At 38.6% G+C, this 24,287-nt stretch overlaps 1 protein-coding gene across 17 annotated transcripts in view; it reads right to left on the bottom strand.

Annotated features, from left to right (window-relative positions):
* Positions 1–24,287, bottom strand: part of LOC137291729 (receptor-type tyrosine-protein phosphatase delta-like) — a 415,228-nt gene that overhangs the window by 3,364 nt on the left and 387,577 nt on the right. For 16 of the 17 annotated variants that reach the window (XM_067823219.1, XM_067823205.1, XM_067823212.1 and 13 more), the window contains 23 exons: positions 23,711–23,995; positions 20,824–21,132; positions 19,046–19,357; positions 18,644–18,931; positions 17,959–18,252; positions 13,447–13,734; positions 12,843–12,946; positions 12,021–12,234; positions 10,856–11,031; positions 9,941–10,129; positions 9,104–9,336; positions 8,529–8,644; positions 6,739–7,037; positions 5,991–6,089; positions 5,075–5,194; positions 4,524–4,678; positions 3,712–3,997; positions 2,660–2,753; positions 2,204–2,280; positions 1,757–1,891; positions 1,291–1,416; positions 940–1,094; positions 348–483 (listed from right to left, as the gene is read on the bottom strand). In XM_067823219.1, coding sequence (XP_067679320.1) covers positions 348–483; positions 940–1,094; positions 1,291–1,416; positions 1,757–1,891; positions 2,204–2,280; positions 2,660–2,753; positions 3,712–3,997; positions 4,524–4,678; positions 5,075–5,194; positions 5,991–6,089; positions 6,739–7,037; positions 8,529–8,644; positions 9,104–9,336; positions 9,941–10,129; positions 10,856–11,031; positions 12,021–12,234; positions 12,843–12,946; positions 13,447–13,734; positions 17,959–18,252; positions 18,644–18,931; positions 19,046–19,357; positions 20,824–21,132; positions 23,711–23,995 — 4,490 coding nt within the window. The remainder of the gene's footprint in view (positions 1–347; positions 484–939; positions 1,095–1,290; positions 1,417–1,756; positions 1,892–2,203; positions 2,281–2,659; positions 2,754–3,711; positions 3,998–4,523; positions 4,679–5,074; positions 5,195–5,990; positions 6,090–6,738; positions 7,038–8,528; positions 8,645–9,103; positions 9,337–9,940; positions 10,130–10,855; positions 11,032–12,020; positions 12,235–12,842; positions 12,947–13,446; positions 13,735–17,958; positions 18,253–18,643; positions 18,932–19,045; positions 19,358–20,823; positions 21,133–23,710; positions 23,996–24,287) is intronic. The other variant, XM_067823218.1, reaches the window with a different exon arrangement.

Here is a 24,287-nt window from a genome sequence, read left to right as displayed (position 1 = left end):
AATACATTCTAACCCAGAGCTTAATGGGTAATATAGTTTAAGAGCCATAAGACATGTACTTGTGAAATACTGCAAGAGCACTGGGTAAGCAGTGTCTGATAGTAGTGATTTGGATCTTCGAGATACAGATTACAAACTTTATGCACCCATAACTTTTAACTGGCTGTTATAAGAAACTTTAGGTATTGTTGACATCCACTACACTAGGGACCCCATGGACTAGACAGGTTTAAAATCTAGATTATCAAAGGACATAATACACATAGAAACTTTAATTTCATTCACGAGCCAGTGGTGCTGAAGCATGACCTGTTTTACACCAAGGAAGCAGTACCCTTATGTCTTACCTCTGTCTGAACCATCGCTGGTCTCTGTGTCCTCAACATCTTTACTGTCTGGAACATGTCCACTACGCCTTCGTAACGCATCCTCTCAAGCACAATACTGAGGGTGATGAACACGCCAGTCCGTCCAACACCAGCACTGCAACAACACATGTGAACAGGTTGTTAACTACAACGTTTTAGAAATAAATAATTCTGACTGGTTAATAGCCAGAACATATGAAACCATGTAGGAGAATTTGCACAAGGCAATATTCCAAACATACAGACAGTCATTTGAACATTCGTTTGAATCATGTCTGGGCCAGACAATCCAGTGACTGACACTATCCTACAAAATTTGAGTTAGTATGGTTTTACGCCACCTCTAGAAATATTCAAGTAAAATCATGGCTGGGGGTAGAACAAATATGTATTATATGTCTCAGTTTCAGTTAGAAGGAAAGACTAATGAAACAGATCCTTGACAATTATCACTTGAAATCATCAAGAACTGGTCCAAACAGACAAAAGATTATCGTCAATGCGAAAATGGGATTATAACCCATTATGAAGCAGATCCTGAAGATTACATGGAAGGGGGAAATATACAAACCTGCAGTGAACAGTGATAGGTCCCTCCTGTCCAAACTGTTCCTTTGTCTTGTGGACCTGTCCAATGAAATCAATGAATCCTTCTCCAGATTTTGGCACTCCTTGCTCTGGCCAGTCTGTGAACTGGAACTGACGTATTGTCCGAGATTGGCCATCCTGGAAACAAATTTGGAATTATTCCAAGGTTGAAAAAAACAAAACAAAACAAAACAAAAATCAACCCACCCACCCCAAACCAACTTATCCAAATAAAACCTTTTGAATGACAAAGTAATAATAAAGGGTTTGATCTCACAACCCTTTCTCAAGAAACGATAGTATTTTCAACACAGAGGAGAACAGAGTTACATACCCTAGCATCTGTGACCTTGAACTCTCTGAGAATGTACTGTGGCATGTTGTACTCGGTCATGGGATCGACCACGAAATACTGATAACGGGCTGACCTCTCACTTGGCCAGTATTGGTGACATTTTTCCTGCAAAAACAACAAAGCAAACACAAATAACAACTGGCACTGAAGCGACCCTCACTGATAACATTCTTGATGAACATATTGATTGAGGATAGTTTTAGAGGGCAGAGTGGAAAAGTTAACAACAGAAGTGGTGATTTTTCAGACTTTCACATCCTGATTTTCCATCTCTAAACAAACATAAGCAAGAAGGTTAAAAATTTCTGGTATATTAAGGATAACAATTGATAAATGCATGGAAAGTAATTTACTATTTTATACTGCAATTACTTTACTAACAATACCATGCTGTTTCGGTACCATAGCTGTCTGATACTGCAGCCAAGTGTAAAAGTCAACATACCCTGCCCATCTCACGAAGTTTGGTCAACATGACGATGATGGTCGAATTGTGCTCCCACAACATCCTCCAGAAGTCTTCTGTTGTCTCCGCCAGTGGACCTTGGGTGGCGATATATGCCTTCTTGTAGCGGTATCCCTGCATCAGACAACATCTACATTAAATTCTGCACACAAACAAATATCAATGTAAATGAATTCTGGTTGCATTATTGATGAATTTACTTTGTTAAAATAAAGGCAAGAATATGATATGGTGCAAATGAAGCCACATGTACCGTTCACCTGTGGATGAAGGGACCACACAAACATTACCATTTTGACAGTCATAATCTTTGGAACAAGAGGTGAACCCCTCATGAAATATTACACTAACAATCATGTGAAGAGAATATCTAGTCACCATGGAAACTGAACATGACTTTTGTGTAAATCTAATGAAGAGACTTACGTCTATAAAGCTTGCATTGATGTAATCTGAACCATCCACCCCACGGATCGGCTGCAGACACACTCGAGTAGACTCATCTGAAATAGGAATGCAGCATCACCTTATATGACCGTCAAAGTAATAATACCAACTCAAACAATCCTTCATCCAAGCGAATAAAGCTACAATATATCTGTTTTATACTTACCATATTGAAAAATGATTGACATCTATTTAACACTGTACCACCATAGTGTTGAGGTACGATGACACATGATCGACTAGGCAAATTCTAGCCCTACAGAGGGCAGTGATAACTATAATCAAAGTGCTGGTATGTGACATGGCATAATATCCCTAACAGTTCATGTTGCCTAAGTGTTAAACTATTAAATGTTTAACTGTTTTCAGAAGCTGTGTCTTAATCATGCAGTATTTAGTCACACAAACACAATCATCTCAAAGAGACATACTTACAAGGCAGTATATTGACAAGTCTATTTTTGAATTTGTTGACTGGAAGATTTGCGCTAACAAATCTATTTGGACTGGCCTTCACATTGGCTAATCTCTGCAAAAATAGAAAATTGTATGATTAATTGTACTGGCAGAATCTGGTTTGAAACATCAAATCAAATTTTCTGTAAACACTCCTCAAATGTCAGATGGAGGGGGTTTACTTGGGGATGAAGGATGCCTATTATACCGATCCATACGGAGTGAGTTGTCAGAGACTATGTGGCTGTCAAAGTTCACAAATTAACTGCAAGAAACAGTTTCAAAGTTACATACAAGGCAATTATATTCCCAATCTACTTTTATGTTTTCAATAACCTGCAGTATACACTAGAAAATAGGGACAGGCAAGAAACAATTGGTCTTAATAGTGAGTGCTTGCAAAAATTACATGCCAGACTGTTCTGTGTGGGGGAGCTTAAGGCAAATACGTAATCATTAGTGTTGGGAATTGGTTGAAATATCACGATTGATGATTGCTTCATTACCAATGAACAATCATGACTTGGTTAGTGTCATTGTACAGTTGTTTCCTATCCAGGTTGCTATTGCTGATATGTATAACATGCTGCAACTTGCTACTTTAATGTGATGACTGATATATCACAAATATGAACTTCCTGGAGTCGTCAAGAAGTATTCATTCATAACGTTTCAATCAGTGAAGTGAGTTTTCAAAGAAATAAACATGTTTTCAGGTCCTGGCAACTTTGAAGATATGTTCCGTCGTCAAGTGTTTCAAACATGAAAAAAACAGAAGTTCCAAAATTGTTTTGTTCGATTATGAGAAAATATGATTGATTGATTGGTCATTCGGTCACTGTGATCAATCTTCGATTATTTCACTTTTTCAGAACACCACTTGCAATCATCCCAACAATAAGGTAATATTTTGTATTGTAATATATAGAAATAATAAGGATCAATTTGCAATGTAAATACTTTTCCCATAATTTTTTCCACAGCCTTAACCTGAGCAATTATCTCAAATAACTGAAAGCTGCTGGCTGTACCTTGAATTCCAGTTCCATGCCTGTGACCGTCTCTCCTGGCTCAGGGGCTGTGAGTTTCTGTATATGTGCTGTGAGGTTACGAGCGGGCACCTCAGTGTTGCCGCACTGCACCGCCTCCAGCAGAGAGTCGTGGATGAAGATATATTGGTCCTCGGTTTGTACCATGTAGTTTCGTTGAGCACGGAGGCAGGTTACATGCCCGTATATATCAACAGTCTTTTCATGCTTAATTCTCTCCAGCATGGCATCTATCACTATGAAAGCTCCTGTTCGGCCTACACCAGCACTGTAACAAACCATATTGTCTACATTTAGCACATTTGTTACACATATTTAGTTCAGTGTTACAGGCATCACTAACCAGTGCTTCTTAAAACTGATGTGTTACATTGATGAGTGGCTGTCTGTATCAGGAAAATTTAATATTCAATGATTTTCTGTTTTCTGTCAAATTTGTTTTAATTTGTCAGTTATCTCCCTTGATCTGACAGTGACAATGACCACTTCAAACAAGCAGTAACTAACCTATTGCTGGACCTCAAGTTGCTTTACATTGTACTACATGGAGGGGTTATCTCCCTTTGGACTTCATTCCCTTGTAACTATAGTATTCACACTTCAAGTTAAGCTAACTCAGTCTTGTTTTCATAAATAAAGGACAAAGGCATTAAGGGTTTCTAGTGGAATAAATTTACCAGTATAAACCAAAATAAAACATATTTGGAACGATATTTATGTAGTGACACCAGATCACATGAAAATGAGAGTCATGACAAATTCTAATTTTACTAAAGAACCGACTGCCTACCCACCTGCAGTGTACTACCATGGGCCCAGCGTCGGCTGGGTTGCTGGATTTGACTCTACGCATGAACATGAGAAGTGGTGTTGGGTGGTCTGGTACTCCATGATCTGGCCAGGCAGTGAACTGGAACTGTCGAACTTCACGCTTCTCGGGGCAGCCATACTGTCAAAAACATCATACATATTACAAAACTGTGTCAAATCTTATGTTCAGTTTGGGGTTTGTTCTCAATACCCATGGAATAATAGATCCAAATGATAGCAGCAGTTTGGACCAAACAAAGCGATGATAGATATTTTGAGTATTATGCATGCTGTTGGTGAATGATGACCAAGATTGATCATGATTGACTGTAGCAACCCCCGTCGCTACAAAGTCACATGACTGGTCACATGATTACACATCCACATAACCACCTGTTGTCTGGGGAGCTATTCTAACCCAGAGATTCCCAAGGGGGTGCTTGACCATATATCAGTTAATGTATTTGAACAAGCCATTCTGTCAGAGTTAATGAACATCCAACTATACGAGCATTTGCCTGATGACATTCCTTACCCTGGCAATTTGGAATGTTCTCACAGTGTATGTAGCGAGTTCTGTCACATCAACCAGATGAATATGCATTATGCCGTAAGTCTCAGCTCCACGAGAGGGCCAGTACTGGTCACATTTTATCTGTGAAAAAAATATTTTGCAGAATATTTACATGGGCTCAGAAACACTTTACAATGAATTAATAAACACGAAATATTTTAATAATTAGCAATTCAAAGCAGCAACAAGTTCCAATGAGTGAACTTATTCATATGAGGATGAAGATGGACTAAGAAAAATACTCTCACCTTATAATAACAAACACGCTACTTAAACTGTATCTATCTGATTTCATGTCCAACAATACCTGTTCGTTGTTTCATGCATGATTTACTGCACACAACATTATTCCTGCTTAATAATTGTAGTCTGTTAATAATCTGGACCAATCCAGTGATTGATATGAGAATTGATCTATGCAGCTGGGTTAAGAGTGAGTGAGTGAGTGAGTGAGTTTAGTTTTACATCGCACTTAGCAATATTCCAGCTATATGGCGACGGTCTGTAAATAATCGAGTCTGGACCAGACAATCCAGTGATCAACAACATGAGCATCGATCTGTACAATGGGGAACCGATAACATGTGTCAACCAAGCCAGCTAGTCTGACCACCCGATCCCGTTAGTCGCCTCTTACGACAAGCATAGTCACCTTTTATGGCAAGCATGGGTTGCTGAAGGCCTATTCTACCCCGGGACCTTCACGGGTCAGCTGGGTTAAGATGACATTCATCTATCAAGGTAGTAACCTACTGCTGCTGCCTCTAATAACTAAGCATGTTGCATGAAGACCAATTTTGAACCAGATCTTCATGGCATGGTCACATGTGACATGTCTGATTTATTTATTTGGATGACACAGTAACCTTAAACTTACCCGTGATCTTTCTTCTAGTTTGGTCATCATGACTATTGTGGTGGAACGCTGTTCCCAGACCATGCGCCAGAAGTCTCCAAACGTTTCCGGCAGGGGACCCTGAAACAACGCGTTCATGGTCAGTATAAAATGCCTTGCACATCAAGATTCATGGCAGTCAGCAAAGATGTGCAAAGGTGCAATATTCCAGGAAAGTAATTTAACAAGAAATGGAACCCTCACATTGTTGACGATTAGGTGTGAAACAATATACCACGGTATTAGTAGAACCGCTGTATTTTGCCTTCAGTTCCATATACCATATCTACGTAGTTCAACAAAATCGGTTGTTTTGGTTTTAGTACTGTTATTTTATTAACCTTTTAAAACCTTTTCTAAAATGTCTAGAAATTGAAAATCATTTGGTTAAAATCTATGCAGTTTCTTCTCTGCATTGTGATCATATCCAATATACCAAACAAAAACGGAGCAAACCAAGGGCTTTGTACCACAATATATACTGTACAATGGTAAGAGTTTACCGTTTAATCACCGCTGAGAATAGTCTCCTGAGTTACCTGACCCTCTCCCACAATATAATACTGATATGATACACACACTTACGACCACCATAGCACCAAGGCCCCTTTGGAAGAACAGACCCTGGGAACATATTTTACATCCTCATTCCATATGGGTATTCCTGATTAACACCTGTGGAAATTTTTTTGCCCTGTTGATTGTTGCTGTGAGACTGAATGTAACTGACCTGTGTGGCAATGTATGCATTCTGCTTGCGGTATCCATCCATATAGTTGGCATTGATGTAGTCGCTGCCAGGGACACCGTCGATGGGTTGCAGAATAACACGGGAGTGGTCATATGCAATGACGTTGGCATAGCGGTTCTTGGGTTTGTTGACTTCCAAGTTAGAGTTGTCCCATGTGAACTGCTGTCCTGGTTCTATACTCTCATATTCCTGAGAGAACTTCAAGTTATCGTTGGCTTTCAAGTTTTCAATGTGGTCTCCAAGTCTCTCAATCGGTATGGGCGGGTGACTAATCATCGCTGAAAGAGACCAACAGAAGTGTTAGGGAGTTAGTGAGAGAAGGAGGTTCAAACATCACACTCCAACATGGCAGGTAAATCAAAACTATCCTGCTCAATTTTGAAGACAGTTTTTCAAAATCTGAACAACTTCCCTTTTCTCTATGTTGGTGGAACACAGCCTTTGATTTAAAAACATACCATCCTCTTAGAAAAAACAAATACCCATAGAGATGCTGGATGTGAAGGACATAAGTTATCTTGAATTCTACAAAGCATAACTTTCCTTGGGTGTCTTGATATAGTCCAAATTGAGCCCAGATTGAGTGAGTGAGTGAATTTAGTTTTACGCCGCATTCAGCAATATTCCAGCAAAATCAAGTTTGGACCAGACAATCCAGTGATCAACAACATGAGCATCGACCAGTACAATTGGGAACCGATGATATGTGGCAACCAAGTCAGCAAGCGTGACCACCCGATCCTGTTGGTCGCCTCTTACGCCTTTTATGGCAAGCATGGGTTGCTGAAGGCCTATTCTAACCCGGGACCTTCATGGGTCTTGAGTCCAGAACAATCCTTTGATTCAGGCCATGAGTAGAAGCAGTCAAGTATCACTAAATCACTGCAGACTTGAGTAGGAGAGTTATTTAAGTTATTTTCTGTGATCTCGGAAACAGACTAAAGTGACAGTCAGTTTAGTTTTAGTGCCACCTTTAACAGATTTTTAGTCATACATCAAGCATTTTGCAATGACTGAGCTGTAGGTCCACTTTCAGGAAACCTATGAACTTGGATATGGTGATAGCAAAAATAGAAACTATAAGGGTCATCAAGGATTCAATCCCACTAAGGGACACAACTCTGCACAACACACTGTGGCATGTCAAACTACTGGGCATTGTTTAACTTCTGGAAAAATCAATGAGCGCTGTTAAACCTGGCTTTAAACCCAGACTTCTAGGTTAAGGAGTGCGTATGGTTTTACAATGCATTTATCAATATTCCAGGAATACCATGGTGGGGAACACCAGATATGGGCTTTACACATTGTATCCACGTCGGAAATTGAACTTGTGTCTTCAGTGTGAGTGAGTGAGTGAGTTACGATTTAACATCACATTGGCACTATTTCAGCCATATCGTGACGAGAACATTCATCAATGAAAACGACTGTTGTGTCCATTATAAAACCTGTCAACGAAGGACAGTAAAACAACTAGGATATCACAATTAGCATTAAAACTAGTGTGGAAAGGTAAAACTGATATCGTTAAACGGACAATACAATATAAAAACAGGCTATAGATCGCCAACAACAGAAGGTAGATCACCAGACTATTGACCATGGGGACTTACAGTACCTTTGCTACCTGCATGGTCCCTAGTTGGATTTACACCATGTCTTCAGTGTGACAAGCAAATGCTTTAAACACTAGGCTACACCATCGCCCCTCAAGGTTAATGGATGAAACACACTGCAAAGTGAAACTATTAACAGTAAGTACTGACCAGGGGTTTGGTAGTGCTGTCGTCGCATTTCCACAGGATCCACCAGGTAAGGAGGTATGTCTACCATTACCTTAGACTCGGGTTCGAGGATGGCCCCTTTGGAATTGGACTTTTTGCTACAAAGACAAACATCCACAATATTAGTTTAACATAATGAAACTCTTACTTACAAAGTAACAAATCAATGGTTCCATGACAACAAAACAGCATGGATATACACCATAATGATACAATACACAATTAAAACAAGAGCAAGGCTGTAACGTGGTATAAATGTCTATACGACACACTTTAGTGATAGTTTGATGAAACTGACCAATACCTAGTGTCATATTTGTATGCATAAATCGTCACATACTGTGCAGTATATTAAACTGACAATCTATACTATTATAAAGAACAAGTGGAGATAGTTCCATTATCTTCATATGCATAATTTGTTCAAAATCATATAAACTTTTGAAAGTAAATATGTCAAAACATAATGTATGTAACATTGTACATTACACTCTTGTAGTAAACAGTGCTTAGGGAAAGATTAATACAGACAAAATATGACCAAACAATCCACTTACCGGAACATTAAAAAAGCAATGACGGCACAGACAAGAATAAGGAATACGCCTCCCCCGCAGGCGGGCGCAACGATCAATAACAATCTATTAGTCTCATCATGTTCCGTAACATTGTCCTGGGATGGTTTGGTTCCTTTCGGTTCCTTTGGGTTTTGTTGCTGTGGACGTATTGGCTCATTGACACCCGTGGAGAGACTCAGAATCTCAGAGTATTCACTTGAGGTGTACAAGCGCTAGAAGGGGGAGACAAGCATGTGTATGACAAATGACAATACAATTTTTTAGTGGTAGATGAGTTCCAGTATCAACCACAGTATAGAATCTTTACATTTCGGCTTTATGGTAGTTAGTTTCTGGGCAGATATTTCACTAAGACTGTGAGGGTGATTTTAATACAATTTACTATGTTTCATTACTTAGTTTGAAAAAGAGTAGGTCGTAAACACTAATGCTGAGATGAAGTTTGCAAAGGCAGTTATCTCCCCTTACCGAAGTATTATGTAAGTGAATACATGTTTAAAAAGAGTGAGTTTAGTTTAGTTTAGTTTATGCCAATTTTAGCAATAACCCAGCAACATCATGGCAGGGAACCCCAGACATGGGCTTCCTACACTCTACCCATGTGGGGAATCTAACCCTGGTCTTTCGCAAGAAGAGCAAAGGCTTTCACCACTAGACTACTCCACCTCCCTGTTAAAAATGACATTTCCTCTTCCAATCACAGACAAGACATTTTAGCATGGTTATCTCAAAAACTGTTACTGTTCCAAAATACATCCAAGGTATGATATCTGGAGAGAAGTATTGTGACCGCCATCACCCACAAGGTCAACTTACCGGATCAACAGAGTAGGCTCTCAAGAAAACCTTGTAGTGGTCATCTTCGTCAAGTCTACGGTTGAAGAACGCACCATATTCCTGCCCGTTGCCAAGGTCAAACTCTGGCGGCAGATTCCTTGAGTCAAACCTTGCTGCTATATAAGGATATGAGGCAGGGTTTTCCACACTCTCAGTCTCCTTGGACAGCTGAAATATCAACATTGATGATGATAATTACCAGTCAATCAATCATATTCCCAATATCACACATGTTCAATATCAACTTTTTTAACATCAATTTTGTTAATAATTATCAAATGACAAATTTATGGATGAACATCAGTCTCACTATTAACTCTAAGCTAACTATGAACACAATAATGTTGTGTCTTGTTTAATGGTTTCCATCTGCAATATGCCAGCTTGTGGTTTGTAAATGATCAAGTCTGGACCAGGCAATCCTGTGATCAGCAACATGAGCATTGATCTACACAACTGGGATATGAGAACATGTGTCAACCAGCTCAGCAAGCCTCACCAACCGTTCCCATAAGATGCCTTGACAAGTATGGGTTGCTGAAGACCAACTCTAACTCAAACTTTCAAAGATCAATAAACACAATAGTAGATCTGTATGTGTTGTAAATCGATGCAATCTATAGTGATATCATACAGTATAGCATGTAGTTACACCACAGCAACTCTGGCAAGCCTTCAAGGTGCACTAAAACACCCAGGTGATCCAGCTTATAATGTCATGCACTTGATAATCAGGGCATCATGACATGCCAACTTCAATAACAAAATCAGACAAGGACTTCCTTGCATCATTTCTTTCAACTTCAGGTAACTTTAAAACAAAGGAAGAAAAAGGCAATGAAATTCTATTTTAAAACCTTTTGAACTTGCTAACATCAGTTCACCAAACCTCACCATTTCTAGCGTAAAATCCTGAGGGAGTTTGTGTATGTTGTGCTCCTGTCTCTGAGGCACAACTATGAGATGATAATAACTGATCGGTCCATTCCTCTCTGATGCTCGAGACAACCGGAGAGTTATCTTCCCATGGGAAACCTTCACTACTTCTGGCCTGTGCACACTAGGGGGAGCTGCAATAAGGTTTGTAATATGGTTCATTAGTGAATCACACTTGACATCATAAAATGTAAATGTGTTAGTACATGTTTTGATATTAATTGTTTTTCTTCACAAACTGAAATTTACAACAATAATTATGATACTTACAACAATAATGATAATAATGTGAAAATGTCCTTAAATCAGTCATAAATTAATTCTCAATGTCTTATTATTCAACACTTGTTTTGTTGTATGTTTTGGATTATTGAGAGATTTGGTATGCATCATTTTATGACAAAATACAAACAAGCTAGCAGACAGGTATTTTATTATTCACTGACAATCTTTCAAACACAATAACTTCTCATGAAACAACACACTCATTATTTATTCATGTACAACTGATGACAATACAAGATGAACACGATCCCCAGTCCAGGTACAGTGCTACACAAATGGACTCTCTCCATTGTACAGTATTGATGGCACTCAGTGGCCATTATCCATCATAATTAGCACCCTACTACGTCCAGTGTTAAAGGGGATGTTATTTAATATTGGCAGGGGCATAACAAACCTTAATATGAGAAGCATCTCACACTTGCTACTTATTTCATGGTTTACAGTCACAAGATTCCTTCTATCATAGATCATAAATGTCAAAATTCTTAAGAACAAGATTAGTGGGAAATCAAAAGTCAAGTTTTTAAACTCAGTAAGTAGAGACAGGACACTAATTACATCAATTATGGTATAGATGCTCATATATATATGTTTATTTTTCACTGAAATTTTCAACATCAACATACATACCACGATACATAGTAAAAACAATTGCAATCAAATGATGATTTTATGAAATTGAATTCTTTGAAGCCATGAACAATAAAAGAAACCATATCATCAAAAGTTGTCCTTTAGGGTGAAGAAGAATTTCCTGATTGTTAATATTATGCATGCAGGTGACAGTCAGGTAAAACTTTGTAACTACCAAACAGAAACAAACATTGGTGCTTACCTTCAATGAGAGTCTCGACGATAATGTGCTGATCGGCTCCAGCGTTTCCATCCTGGAAGATGGCGCTGATGTTGAAATCAAACTTCATCTTGGGCTGGAGGTTTGGCAGAGACCATGTGGTCATCTGGCCTGGGATTCGAACCTCTTCACGGGCCTGGTAGATCTGTTTGATCACACCATTCTCCCAGTAGTTCTTCACGCCCTCATATCTCAGCTGAAGGACACACAGAACAGCAGTATGGTTAAACTGATACAATCAATGGTTTTAGCTCACAACAATAAATGGGGAGTATTTAGGGCTTCTGTACTATGCTTTTTCATGGTTTAACTGCTGATTGTGATGAAATTGCCATCGAAAGAGGCACATTAGAGTGAAAAATAACCTTTGGCACAGCTACCATTACAGAAAAAAGCCCAGGATTACACATGATTATTGCTAAAAAGGTTGGGCAATCCCTGAATACTATCTAAATATACAACTTTCCAGCCTATCAGGCTTACTGGAAAAAATTGTATTTCTATGCGCCTGATAACTTGAACTACCAATGAAATCACTTTCATGGTTTATACAAAATGACCTAATTAAAAAACAATTTAAAAATTATTAATATTTATTAACAATATATATTAGAATGAAACACCTTTCTTCGAATGTCAGTGTATAATTTCAATATGATTTCAGCTATGTTCCAACCCCTGGATTTTCGGAGACGTCTTAATGTAAAGAAAAATGTAAGTAAATATTAATGTATTCCCCTTACAACAATCTCAGCACTAAAAGAGCTTCGAGAATCTAGGCCCTAGGTACATCATTAATCTTACCTGGTATGAGTTGACGTTCGGTTTGACCGGCTTATCCCAGGACAACTTCACCATGTGTGGAGTACGCAGGGTGACACGGAAGTTCTGTACCACGTCCTGGCGGACTGAAACAAATAATGGCCGTAAGCGGGATTCTAGATACACTGAATAATGTTTATGCTGGACTAAACAATATTTCAACATAACTCTAGCTTGGCCTTCAGATATCGGAGACAAATCAGTGGCTGAAACCAGGAATCTTTTTAACCCTTGCTGCTTACATATAACTTTTTCAACGTAAATCTTTCAATTTGGGTTCATCCATACTATAGGCTTCTTCAGAAAAGATAGGGATTTGAACCTGGTTTTCAGTGTACAAAAAATAGCACTAACCACAGTACTACTGTACACAATATGAATGGTCTGATGTAATGTAGAAGACATTGTAGCATTCAGAGGACCTACTGAGCGATAGCTGTGCTAATGAAGACACCACAAATCTGTCTTACACAATCCACCAAATGAAGAACTGAACCCATGAACTTTGAATAGAGACTCACCCCACTGTAATGAATGTACCACTCTGTGGTATCAACTAAGTTTTCAAAACACTATAAACACTCACATGGCGGTATGAAGTCCGTAGTGACCATTTCGGACAGGTTTCCATAGCGATCATCAACAGAACGAGCTTGAACCCTGACCGCATATACGGTGTGAGTTTCAAGCCCGGTAATCTCAGCCACAGTGTAGGGCCCTGTTTCTAGGGTCTGCCACACTGCCATGTCGGGGGTTGCAAACATGTTGTAGTAGATCTTGTAGCCAGCCACCGGGAAGTCAGGCTCATCCCAGGTCACCTCGATGATCGAGCTGGATGTACGACGGATCTTGACGTTCTTCGGTGCAGGTGGCACTGAATCAATAGAAATTAGAAATATAATGTATAAACATAAAATGAGATATTGTGCAAAAACTTAAAGCCAGACAATGAGGAAAAGGGCATGTTAACATATATTTCAGATAATCATATTGGAAGTATTAAAGAGCAATAATACCTTAATTAAATCAATGATTTGAAAAGGATTTAGAATTCATTTAAAACTGATTATGTTGATCTCTCATATAAAGCATCATAAATGAAGCATATAGAATTAACAAAATTCAAAAAAGAATAAGGAAAAAGAGCAAGAAAATAGAACAACAAAAAGACACCCTTTTCTGTCTACACCTTGAGCAATATTTGACAAAATACAAACAAGTGTTCAACTTGTACTACTTTATTAGGAAACCAAGAGACTATGGACAGCTTGATGCGGGATTGCTGTTATAGACTAGCGATGAAGACTGCATGTACAGCATGTTATTGACTTAAACAATAACACAGATGAATTCTCAATTGGCATCATTCAACTACTAGTACCTTAAAGTCTGTGCTCTACAGTGAAGCAGTTTAGTTTTGAGCAAACATCCAGTACTTATGATGTTGATACTCCCATACACTTACACAGACTTACAGAAACAACAAACTCAGGTGTTCCACATACGCAGTCACCATAACCACCAGCCACCAAGATATTTGGAAATATTCAAGAAACAATCTATATTAGTTTTGGATTTCAAAGGTAGTATTAAAAAATGACATTTTCAAAGAAGCTATTTATTGGGTAATTTCGATTCACATAGTATTTGCACATCAGAGCAAGAGAAAGACCTGTGGACATTTCAAAATGGAACAAGTGAGAAGGATCTTTCATCTGTCCAACCAGTGACGCTAACCAGATCTGTTTTCATCAATATCACCACCTATCTCTTGATTCAGTGGAGTAGACATTCAATGAGAGACTTTTCAGAGCCCATCTTTGCCATCTATGAGTCACCATTTTTAGTCAATTTTCAAAAGATCGTCTGTAGTGGAAGTTGCCACTTTGAAACAAGTGGGGTACAGCTCAAGAAAGCTGCATTTTGATCAAGAAGTGGCAGCGTCCATTCAGTCATTTCACTTGTTGGTCAAAATTCATGAACGGTTGTAATTATGTGACCTAAATGAGATATCCAAACATACTTTTTTTTTAAGATGGCAAAATCTGAGATGCTGTCATAAAGAGATTGTATGACAATCTTGGCACACAAAGTTGAACTTTTGAGGTTATTCATGACATACTTCAGAGGAATTTAGTTGATGTTATTTATTTACTTCAATATGAATAAATAATTTACTTTTTTATAAATTCAATGCAATATTATACGAACAAGATGTTTCAGACCACGTTTTGGAAAAGAATAATTGCTGGATGAAATAATGATCAAGGACTTAGGTATTGGTACCAGCAATTGTGTGTCAAAATGTAGCATGGACACGCAAAGGAAAATAAATCCATAAGTCATACTTGCTTTCATTTGTGCATGTACACATTTAGTCATAATGCTGCTGTAGATGGTTGAGATAAGAACCAAGACATTCATGCCCTAAAGCACTGTAGCTCACCTATAATCATACTTGGAATATAATACCTGACCAGCTGCCACTTGACAGGGATGGTCAGTGAGCAAGTTTGTTTTACGCCTCACTCAGCAATATTCCAGCCGTATGACGACAGCCTGTAAATAATCAATTCTGGACCAGACAATCCAGTGATCTGCACAATTGGAAACCAATGATATGTGTCAACCAAGTCAGTGAGTCTGACCACCTCATCACGCTAGTCGCCTCTTCCAACAAGCAGAATTGCCTTCATGGCATGTAGGTCTATTCTACCCTGGACCTTCATGGGTGGGTCAATGAGTATATATTACACACTGATGCAAATTGTCCTGAGGGGATGAATAAAACAAGATATAGTTTAATTTCGCAACTGGTAAATGCAGTCTGTAATTAATCAAGTCTCTTGGCCAAAGATTCATATTATCAGAGGATAACAACACCCCGAAAAATACAAACCAAATCCAAATACCCATTCCATCCCATTGTCTAGGCTGCTAGGGACTTATTGTAACATACAGACCCAAGTGACCACAACATGACATGGTTTCCTAGATTACATGGACATTTAATAACAATAAATGCCAAACGGGTTGCAAGGTGATGAGGTCTTCTTAAGCCAATATAGTTCTGAGAGCATTTTCCAAGAACATTACTCATGGTGTCACTCACTCACTCAAATAATGTACTAAACCAAGACTTTCAGAGGTCAGGAAAATACAGTAAAGCGAAATAAATAGGGTATATAAAGTTTAAATGTCACAGCAGGGGAACAAACAAAATTTATAAAAGTATGAGAATTTATGAATGTTGTCTGTGCTTCCTCAAATTATATAATATTAGACAGGTGAAAATAACACTTTCAATATGGCCTCTACGAATTATCCATCCAGGTGAGTTTCAGCAAAGTCAGATCTGAACATCTATGCCTGTAGATCACAACTGGGATCCAAATTACAGACTGCTAGCCTTAGTAAATCTAAGGACAGTGCCACACTTAATAGTTTGGTCAACACCTGAAAAATTCCAATCACATCTATGGGCTGATGTTCAATTTGCCAACATCACTAGTAAATTTAGCTCATATGCACAGATCTTCAGATGTACAGAAACATAAATGTGTGTTGCTTCCATTTTTTACAACCCAGGTTTACAATTTTTTTTAATAAAATGACTTTGTAATTCGTTCTTTTCGCCTTGACACTGACAAGGACATTTTTTCACAGACCCATTTATCTCATTGTAATGACGTCAAGTTTGCTGTCCTTAACAGGTAGAATTGACAGAAAGGAAGTGTGGTGAATTGTCAACAGTGACACAGTGAAGGAAGATTATCCTGGGGTAAAACTAAGAAGTTAAGAAGCAGAATCTGTGAGGGATACAAAATAAATTTGTGGGAACAGAATGTAGGACAAGTCATACAGCCTGTCTTTACTTCAGACTGAAACAACCAAACACTGACATAAACCACCTGCTGACCACAGTACACCCGTTTCACTGACAGATTGAGGGTAGGGGTGGTGAGACCTCATTTCTTTCAACTCTTTTGTTTCAGTATTTGAGTCCTTAAGGATTTTGTATTTTTGTACAACAAAACACCAATAAGCAGATGCAGATTGATCCATATGTACCATTTACAGACATGTACAGGTGATGGATGAAATGCTTGAACTGATGTTGTGACATTTTACATACAAAATCTTACAGTGTTCAAGCCAGAGGTTGTGTTACATGTTCTATAAGGTCATATTTGCATGTGTATTTCAAAGTGATTGAGTTTAGGTTTACAGTATCACGGAGGGGGACAGCACAATTGGACTTCACACTTAGTACCAATGTGGGGATTCAAACTCGGGCCTTCAGTGTGATGAGCAAATGCTTTAACCACTAGGCAACCCAACTTCCTTAATTATCCAAGCCAAAGAACAGAGTAATCTTATAGCATTATTGCATGTGCATGGTTAAGAGTTCAAGATTACTTTCTCAGAAATGGCAATGTGTGGTGTAAGATTGATTAGGGCAACAAAGGCTGAACTACATAACACCCAAACTGTGGATCTATTGACCCAAATATTGAGTTAGAAGGAAATGAGTTCAGAATTCCATCAATCAATGTTTCAGCTGAAACATGGGACTTGTTTTAATAAGAATCAATGACACAGCTTCAGTGAAATCCAAAATAAGAACTATTGAATATACAAACAGTAATAATTTATTATTGATAAAATGTCTACTGACATCACCCTACTGCTTACATGTGTTATCAGTGTTTGAGAATAGGCAGTCCCACGGGTCTTTTCATATAGCATAAACTCACTGTCCCCAGGTCTGTCTCACAGTCCCTGAACCACATTATTTTCCCCACTGCCAGCCCTCCCTGTAATGCTAAAGCCCTATATGAAGCAAGTCTAAATGGCCTTCTTTGTTACTATTAAAACTGTATATATTCAGAGATTAAGCCCAAGTCTAAGGGTCACCCTATATTTTCTGGTTTTATTATTGGGGCTTTGAAAAGGGCAGCTTGTGTTAGGGCTACTTTTAACCTTGAATTTTGTTCAACAGTAAATGAGTTTCTGCAAGGGGAGTTTCTGTTGAGAGACTGGCGTGGTAATGTTGTGGTTGTTTCAGCCTTGCAAGTGAACATCATTGTATACTCACTATGCCCGAATGTGCGGAAATGAAGGTTGTTGCTCCAAGGCCCAGAACCCTTACTGGTGTACGCCTTGATCTTGAAGCGATAATCTGTGTTCATCTCCAAGCCGGTGATGTCAACGTAGGTGTCAGTGACGTTCAGGTCCTCCTCGTTGATGGGGTCAGACAGCTTGTGATACGTAATCTGATACATGACAATGTCACCATTACGTAGAGCACGAGCTGGCAGATCCCATGTGAGGTGGACACTGGTTTCACTGATGCCAGTTGCTGTGAAGTTCTGAGGAGCACCTGCTGGAGCTGAAATGACAAACAGGAACATCTTGTTAATTGCTCTAAGGCTTAATCATGAAATCTCTGGACACCTCCAAGAAATATCTGTTTATTTGGTCCATTTGTGACAAAGATTATTTTAAGTAACAGAGTACGGTTTGGCCAAAGACTGAAACTTGGCTTTAATAATATCCACATATGAGGTCTTTAATATGATAATTCAACTTCATCATGTCTTAACTCTTTTCACGTTGACTTGTACAGGTCGTAACTCCTGCACCTCCACTTCTACCAATCAAAACACCTGCACCTCCAGTTCTACAGATCGTAACACCTGCACCTACACTACTACAGGTAGTACTTGTTAAAATTTCATTTGCATGGAACTAGACTTTCCATCACTTTGTTTCTGCATTACCTCCATCAGGTGTCTTGATGTTCTCCACAGCTCGTTCTCCATAGTCGACGTCATTCTTGGCAGACACTCGGAACTCATATGTGGTCCCTTTGTCAAGAGAGTATGTCACAAAGGAATATTTCTCTGCAGGAAGAATTTTCTCCTCGTAACGCTCCCCAATACGACCCCATATGATCTTGTAATTTTCGACAGGACCATGGGTGACACGAGGTCGCTGCCAAGTGACCTTGACCCTTGGAGGATCTTCTTGGATGAGGTCCACGTGAAGATTCCTGGGGGGTGATGGCACTGAAAATAAAAAAGGCCAAGTTTTCATGCTTGTTCAAATATATAATGAAATATGTGATTAGCAAAGGAAGAAAATTTATGCCAAATGAAGCGACAAAAATGACCTCCACAGACCTGCACCCTTGGTAGTGATGACTCTGGCCTTGCTCCGGATCCCGTCTCCCTTTCTTGTATAGGCGGCTACCCGGATGTTGTATCGCGTGTCTGGTTCCAATCCTGTTATAACTGCCTCGTGTTTCGTGCCATCAAAAGTGTCATGAAAACGGGCTTGTTTACCCGGAATTGTTTCATCATTGCTGTCCACTTCATAGAAGTACACCTGGTAGCCTCTAATGACTCCATGACGTTCAATGGGTTCACGCCACTCGACATAGATGGCGGTAGAGTTGATCGCTTCCACGCGAACTTTCCTCGGCTCGCCAGGAACTAGACAAAAATTTATCATTGTTCATGCAAATGCTTTTTTTTCGCAAAACATACAACTAAACAAATAAAAAATGCTTTAAAAATTTCTGAAATAATCAAAAAGCGTTTGGATTAAAAAATTTAGAATTTTGATCCTCCGGACAGGCAGAGTCAAAAGTCCAGAGCCCATGCATGTCTTCATCATAAATCAAAGAAACAAACAAAAACTATAGAACATGCTTTTTCTACTGAAATTGAAGATCATCAGTCAATAAGCTGGAGACTGAGTAAATAGATTGAAACAAAACCAGAAAAAACGAGACATGCTGATGAGAAATTTAACATTATTTTAAATTTAACATGTTAATTAACATCAAAGGGGCTCTCATATCAATTGATTACTGGAAATTCAAATGTGAGATTTTCAAAGGTTAATTCACTATTGATTGTTTTAAAACAGATGAACAGGGAAAGCCGTAATAAATGGAGAAAGGAATTATATCTACAGCATTCCACAGAACAGATTTATTTCATACTTGATGTGGCTTTTTTTGTGCTCCAAGGGTAGGGTTAGAAAATGTTAGTACTATCCTGGGACACTGGTATATGAAAACTGGGAGCCTATCAACTCAATATTTTTCAGTGTGATAAATCAAAATAAATTTGACTAAGAATAAATTCAAACTTAATGTTCAACACAGAATCAAAATAAAGTGTTTTAGGTATGTTTATTTTTATATGCGGTATCATCAATTTAAATGCGGTACCATCAATTCAAACAGTTCTCGAAGACGGTAAGTTTACTCGTTAGAAATTTGTAATCTTCGGCTCCTTTTCAAATGTGTCCGTAGATAAAAAGGCTGAAAGAGACGCAGTCATCAACGAGTATGGAACAACTTCCATGTTAAAAGACAGAAAGGAAAGACCACAAAACTTCACATCAAGTACGAAACATCGAACAAGGAAAAGCTGCATGCACAATGTACAGACATCAAGGTTTAGAAGAAAGTACTTACAGTTACTAATCAAGCTGTTAGTATGAACTGACACTTGATCCTGACTCTAGGTATGGTTACCAGTCTCATGAACATACTCACTACACTTCCGAAGTAGATAGTTCTACTAAAAGTGGTTACTGACAATTACACTCGGGGCAAGTCCATTAAATTGTTAGTTCCCACGGCAACAGTGATGAGGAGTTATGGTGGTTGGGAGGGATTATTTTGATACGGAAATGAAAATGGTCAAAATTTGATCTAGAATTAATTTTGAAATGTCAATTTTTTCTACGATGACAACGAAGGCCGAGGATTGTCAGTACGAAAGGATGACAATGACTTCAACCCAGTGTGTTAAATAAAGGAGCACCCACTAATGCCAAAACATCACCTAGGTGATTAGAACTCAACAAACAAACTGCCACCCAAACAAGAGACCGGTTAACTTGTGAATTAAACAGCAAAGGGAGGCGACTCTTGTGTACGTACCATCCTCTTCCGTTTCCACAATGATTGGCTGAGATGGAGGCCCATCACCCACTGTTGTGTGGGACACAACCCAAATTTTGTATTTGGTCGCTGTTTTGAGATCCTTGAGGGTATAAGATTGGGTGTCGCCTTTTACTTTGGCGATCTTAGCCTCACTGTCGTTCTTATCATCGGCAATTTCCACATAATATATCTTATACCCAGCAAGTTCGCCATTTTGTTTGTCAGCACTGGGAGGGTCCCAAGAAACTGTGATTCGGTGGGCATCAAGGATTCGGCCACTAACTGCCTTCGGTGGGGCCTCAGGGACTGTATGATTAGGTAAAGGGGGTGAAAAACAAAGTAAATAATAGAAATAAAACTAAAACATGTTCATGCAGTGTTGACAAGATGGCAGGTTTGCCTTTCATGCAGTTTCATCATACTTGGTTTCTTGTTACTAGCTAAAAAGTTATTGCATCTGCGAGCATGACACAGAGCAGCCATCTTGTTCTTGAAAGGGGCAGTCAGGACAGGATTAAATTATCCCTTGCTGATTCACCATGCATGAGGTTATGGTCAAGATAGTTTGTGCTATTATAACTGAAACAAATTCAACGAAATTCAAATCATCACTTTCTTTTCTCTATCTTAACTCAAAAATGAACTAATTACGGCATGGTATGGGCAGGATCTCCATAAATCATCAAGCTGTGCTCTATGTGATACTCAAGTTCTGGACTTAATGAAATAGAGATGTGAAAGTCATGCCACATCAGAAAGACAGAGAACAGGATGAATAAATGTGAATACTGCCAATATTTAGTGCTGTATCAAAAGTATTTGCAATACCAAGAAACCAGCAAATGGACACAATATATTCATTTCGACAGTTGAACAAGGCTTTAGTGTTACAAGCTAACACTCTAACCACTATGCTAGTCCACAGCTCCAAGTCATCCAAATATTATAGTTATCTGGACTGACTGAATAGCTGCAGCTTGGGAGTAGACTGGCTTACCAGTTTATTTCATGGGACTAAAACTTATTTTCAAGAACATTTAAGAATGTTGAAACAGGTTTGTCTCAAGAACAGCCTGAAACAAACATGCTTTGCATGTTTGAAAAAAATATGTCAAAACATCTTCTAAGGGTGAAACATTCTCACTGAAGCCTTATTCCCAACAATTAGAGCATCACATAGTGCCATTACTAAAATCTTCCATATTCTGACGATTAGAATGACAGAAGTTCTAAAGTAGAAAATGCCTTAACATGACTCTTACGATGGAACTAACCATCAGGCTACCCCAATGCACCATAACTGCTTCAAGGCTGATCATTGGCACTTAGACATGCTTTCTGGTTCATATTCAGTTCCCCAATGGTTGAAAAAAGTAAGTTTCTTCATGCAAATTGGCATTGCAGTCAACATTAATGTCACAGTGGAGCACAAAGACCCCAGGTAATCACACTGCTTAGTGTTTTTAATTTGCTTTTTATGGTGGCAGAATGTAAAAAATCCTGCCTGGTCCAAACAATCCAATGACTGATATTGTGAACACTGATCCATAGTGTGGAGGTAAATCTGACCTACTGATCAACAGACCAATCTAACTCACTTAGCCCTCCCAATCCCCTCCGTCATGACCAGCATAGGTTGTAGGGAATAAATTCCTATATCATATCCCCAAAGCGTTAACATCTAAGGGGTCGATACAAGCATGGACCAATAAACAGACACTGAACCAGCTTGTCTAGCAAAACTACGTTCAGATTTTGTTTGATGAATATTTTTGATACAGCACAGTTGTTTGGATATAAAAACAGCAAGCTATTGGATCATCAGTTTTGGTTCAGGTTCTAAAACAACCTAAAATTAAGTAAAAGGAGACCCTGCACATACAACAAATATGTAAAAATCATGTAAAAACATAACTTGACCTCAATATTCTCAAATGTTACTGCCTGTGTCTTTCATTCAAAGGTATTTGGTTGAGAATTTCAAGTGAGGAATTCAGAGCAGTGCTATCTCCACACGTGCAGTTTGCTAATTATCAACGCATGATGGGTGAATTGTAGAAAAAACAGAAATAATGTTGATGTGCATAATCGTAAGGGAACAATCTCTGGGATCTTTTATTTTGATCCATGACCTCTCTCTGTGCTCATTTCACTTACCTTAAATCTAGTCCTTTAATATGTAACATGTGATAATCAACATGGACTAAACTTGGTATGTGAGTTTTGATCTACTGAATATCTACAACTATTCTCACTTCATAGTGTTCACAACAACAACATTGAGTGGGCACTGATCTTATTTCTAAACAGTATATACACGCTAAATATATACATCAAACAAATAAATTTTCAGGGATCAGAATACATAATAATATCACCACTGTCACTACCAAAGAACGTAGACCTTAAACTAATCTTACTTTATGCACAGAAACATTTTTTCTTTGAAACAAATATTACCTGTTATGGTTGTTTGCCGCCATTGGGTTTAACGGTACCATTTTTTTCATCTTTTGACAATTTCGCAATATTTTTTTCTTGATAGTGAAAAAATTGGAATACGAAATACAAATCATGTTTCATTTAAATGAGTGTCATACCACTGAAATACATACAGCAGTTCCAAAATCAAATATTACACAATTTACTGTTGTTTACTTACCTTAGACCAAGATCCTGTGAGCTCTTAATCATACAATCAAAAACAAATAATCTGGGAAAGTATTGCACTACAACAGTTAACTGAAAACAGTGGCTTGGAAAACTCAACTGATTACAATGGGACCACTGCCACAAACAATACTTATATATTGGCCACAAAAACTTGTTAACAATACTGCAACAGGTACTGGTACAGAAACTACAACTACTGTGAAAAACTCACTGAATTGTTTCGTCTTGGCTTGTATTGTAGGCGTCTTGGGTCCTTCGCCTCGTTTTGACTTGGCGGCCACTTGGATATGATACACAGTGTCAGGTGTCAAATCCGTCAGGCGGAATTTTGCAACAGGCGGGTTGATACTCAGACGGACATTTTGGCGGAAATGTGAGTCATTGTAATACAGTTCATAACTATCGATGGAATCTGCTTCCTGGGGAGGATCCCACACGACATCGATCTCATTGGCAGAAATGGCGTCAGCATGAAGGTTCAGAGGTTGATAAGGCACTATAAGAGATTCAAAATGTACACAATGTATGCAAACAACAACATTCACTAAAATCTGCAATACAAATTTGACATCATTATTCTCCATTACAATTTTGCGATCTATTACAGCTTTGCGGCATGATAGCAATTTTGTCTTTTATTTGCGCAAATATCCGAAATATTTTGGGAGGTTTGCTAAATTATGCCCAGTATAATTTTGAAGTAAGGTTGGTTGCATATGCGCTTTGTGCACACAGACCTATCGAAGCAGAAAGCACGTCGGCATCGCGCACAGTCGTACAACTGATGC

This window comes from Haliotis asinina, chromosome 7 (genome assembly GCF_037392515.1).
Source record: "Haliotis asinina isolate JCU_RB_2024 chromosome 7, JCU_Hal_asi_v2, whole genome shotgun sequence".
NCBI classification, from domain to species: domain Eukaryota; kingdom Metazoa; phylum Mollusca; class Gastropoda; order Lepetellida; family Haliotidae; genus Haliotis; species Haliotis asinina.
Note: the sequence above shows the minus strand (reverse complement) of the source record. Positions and strands in the feature narration are given on the sequence as shown.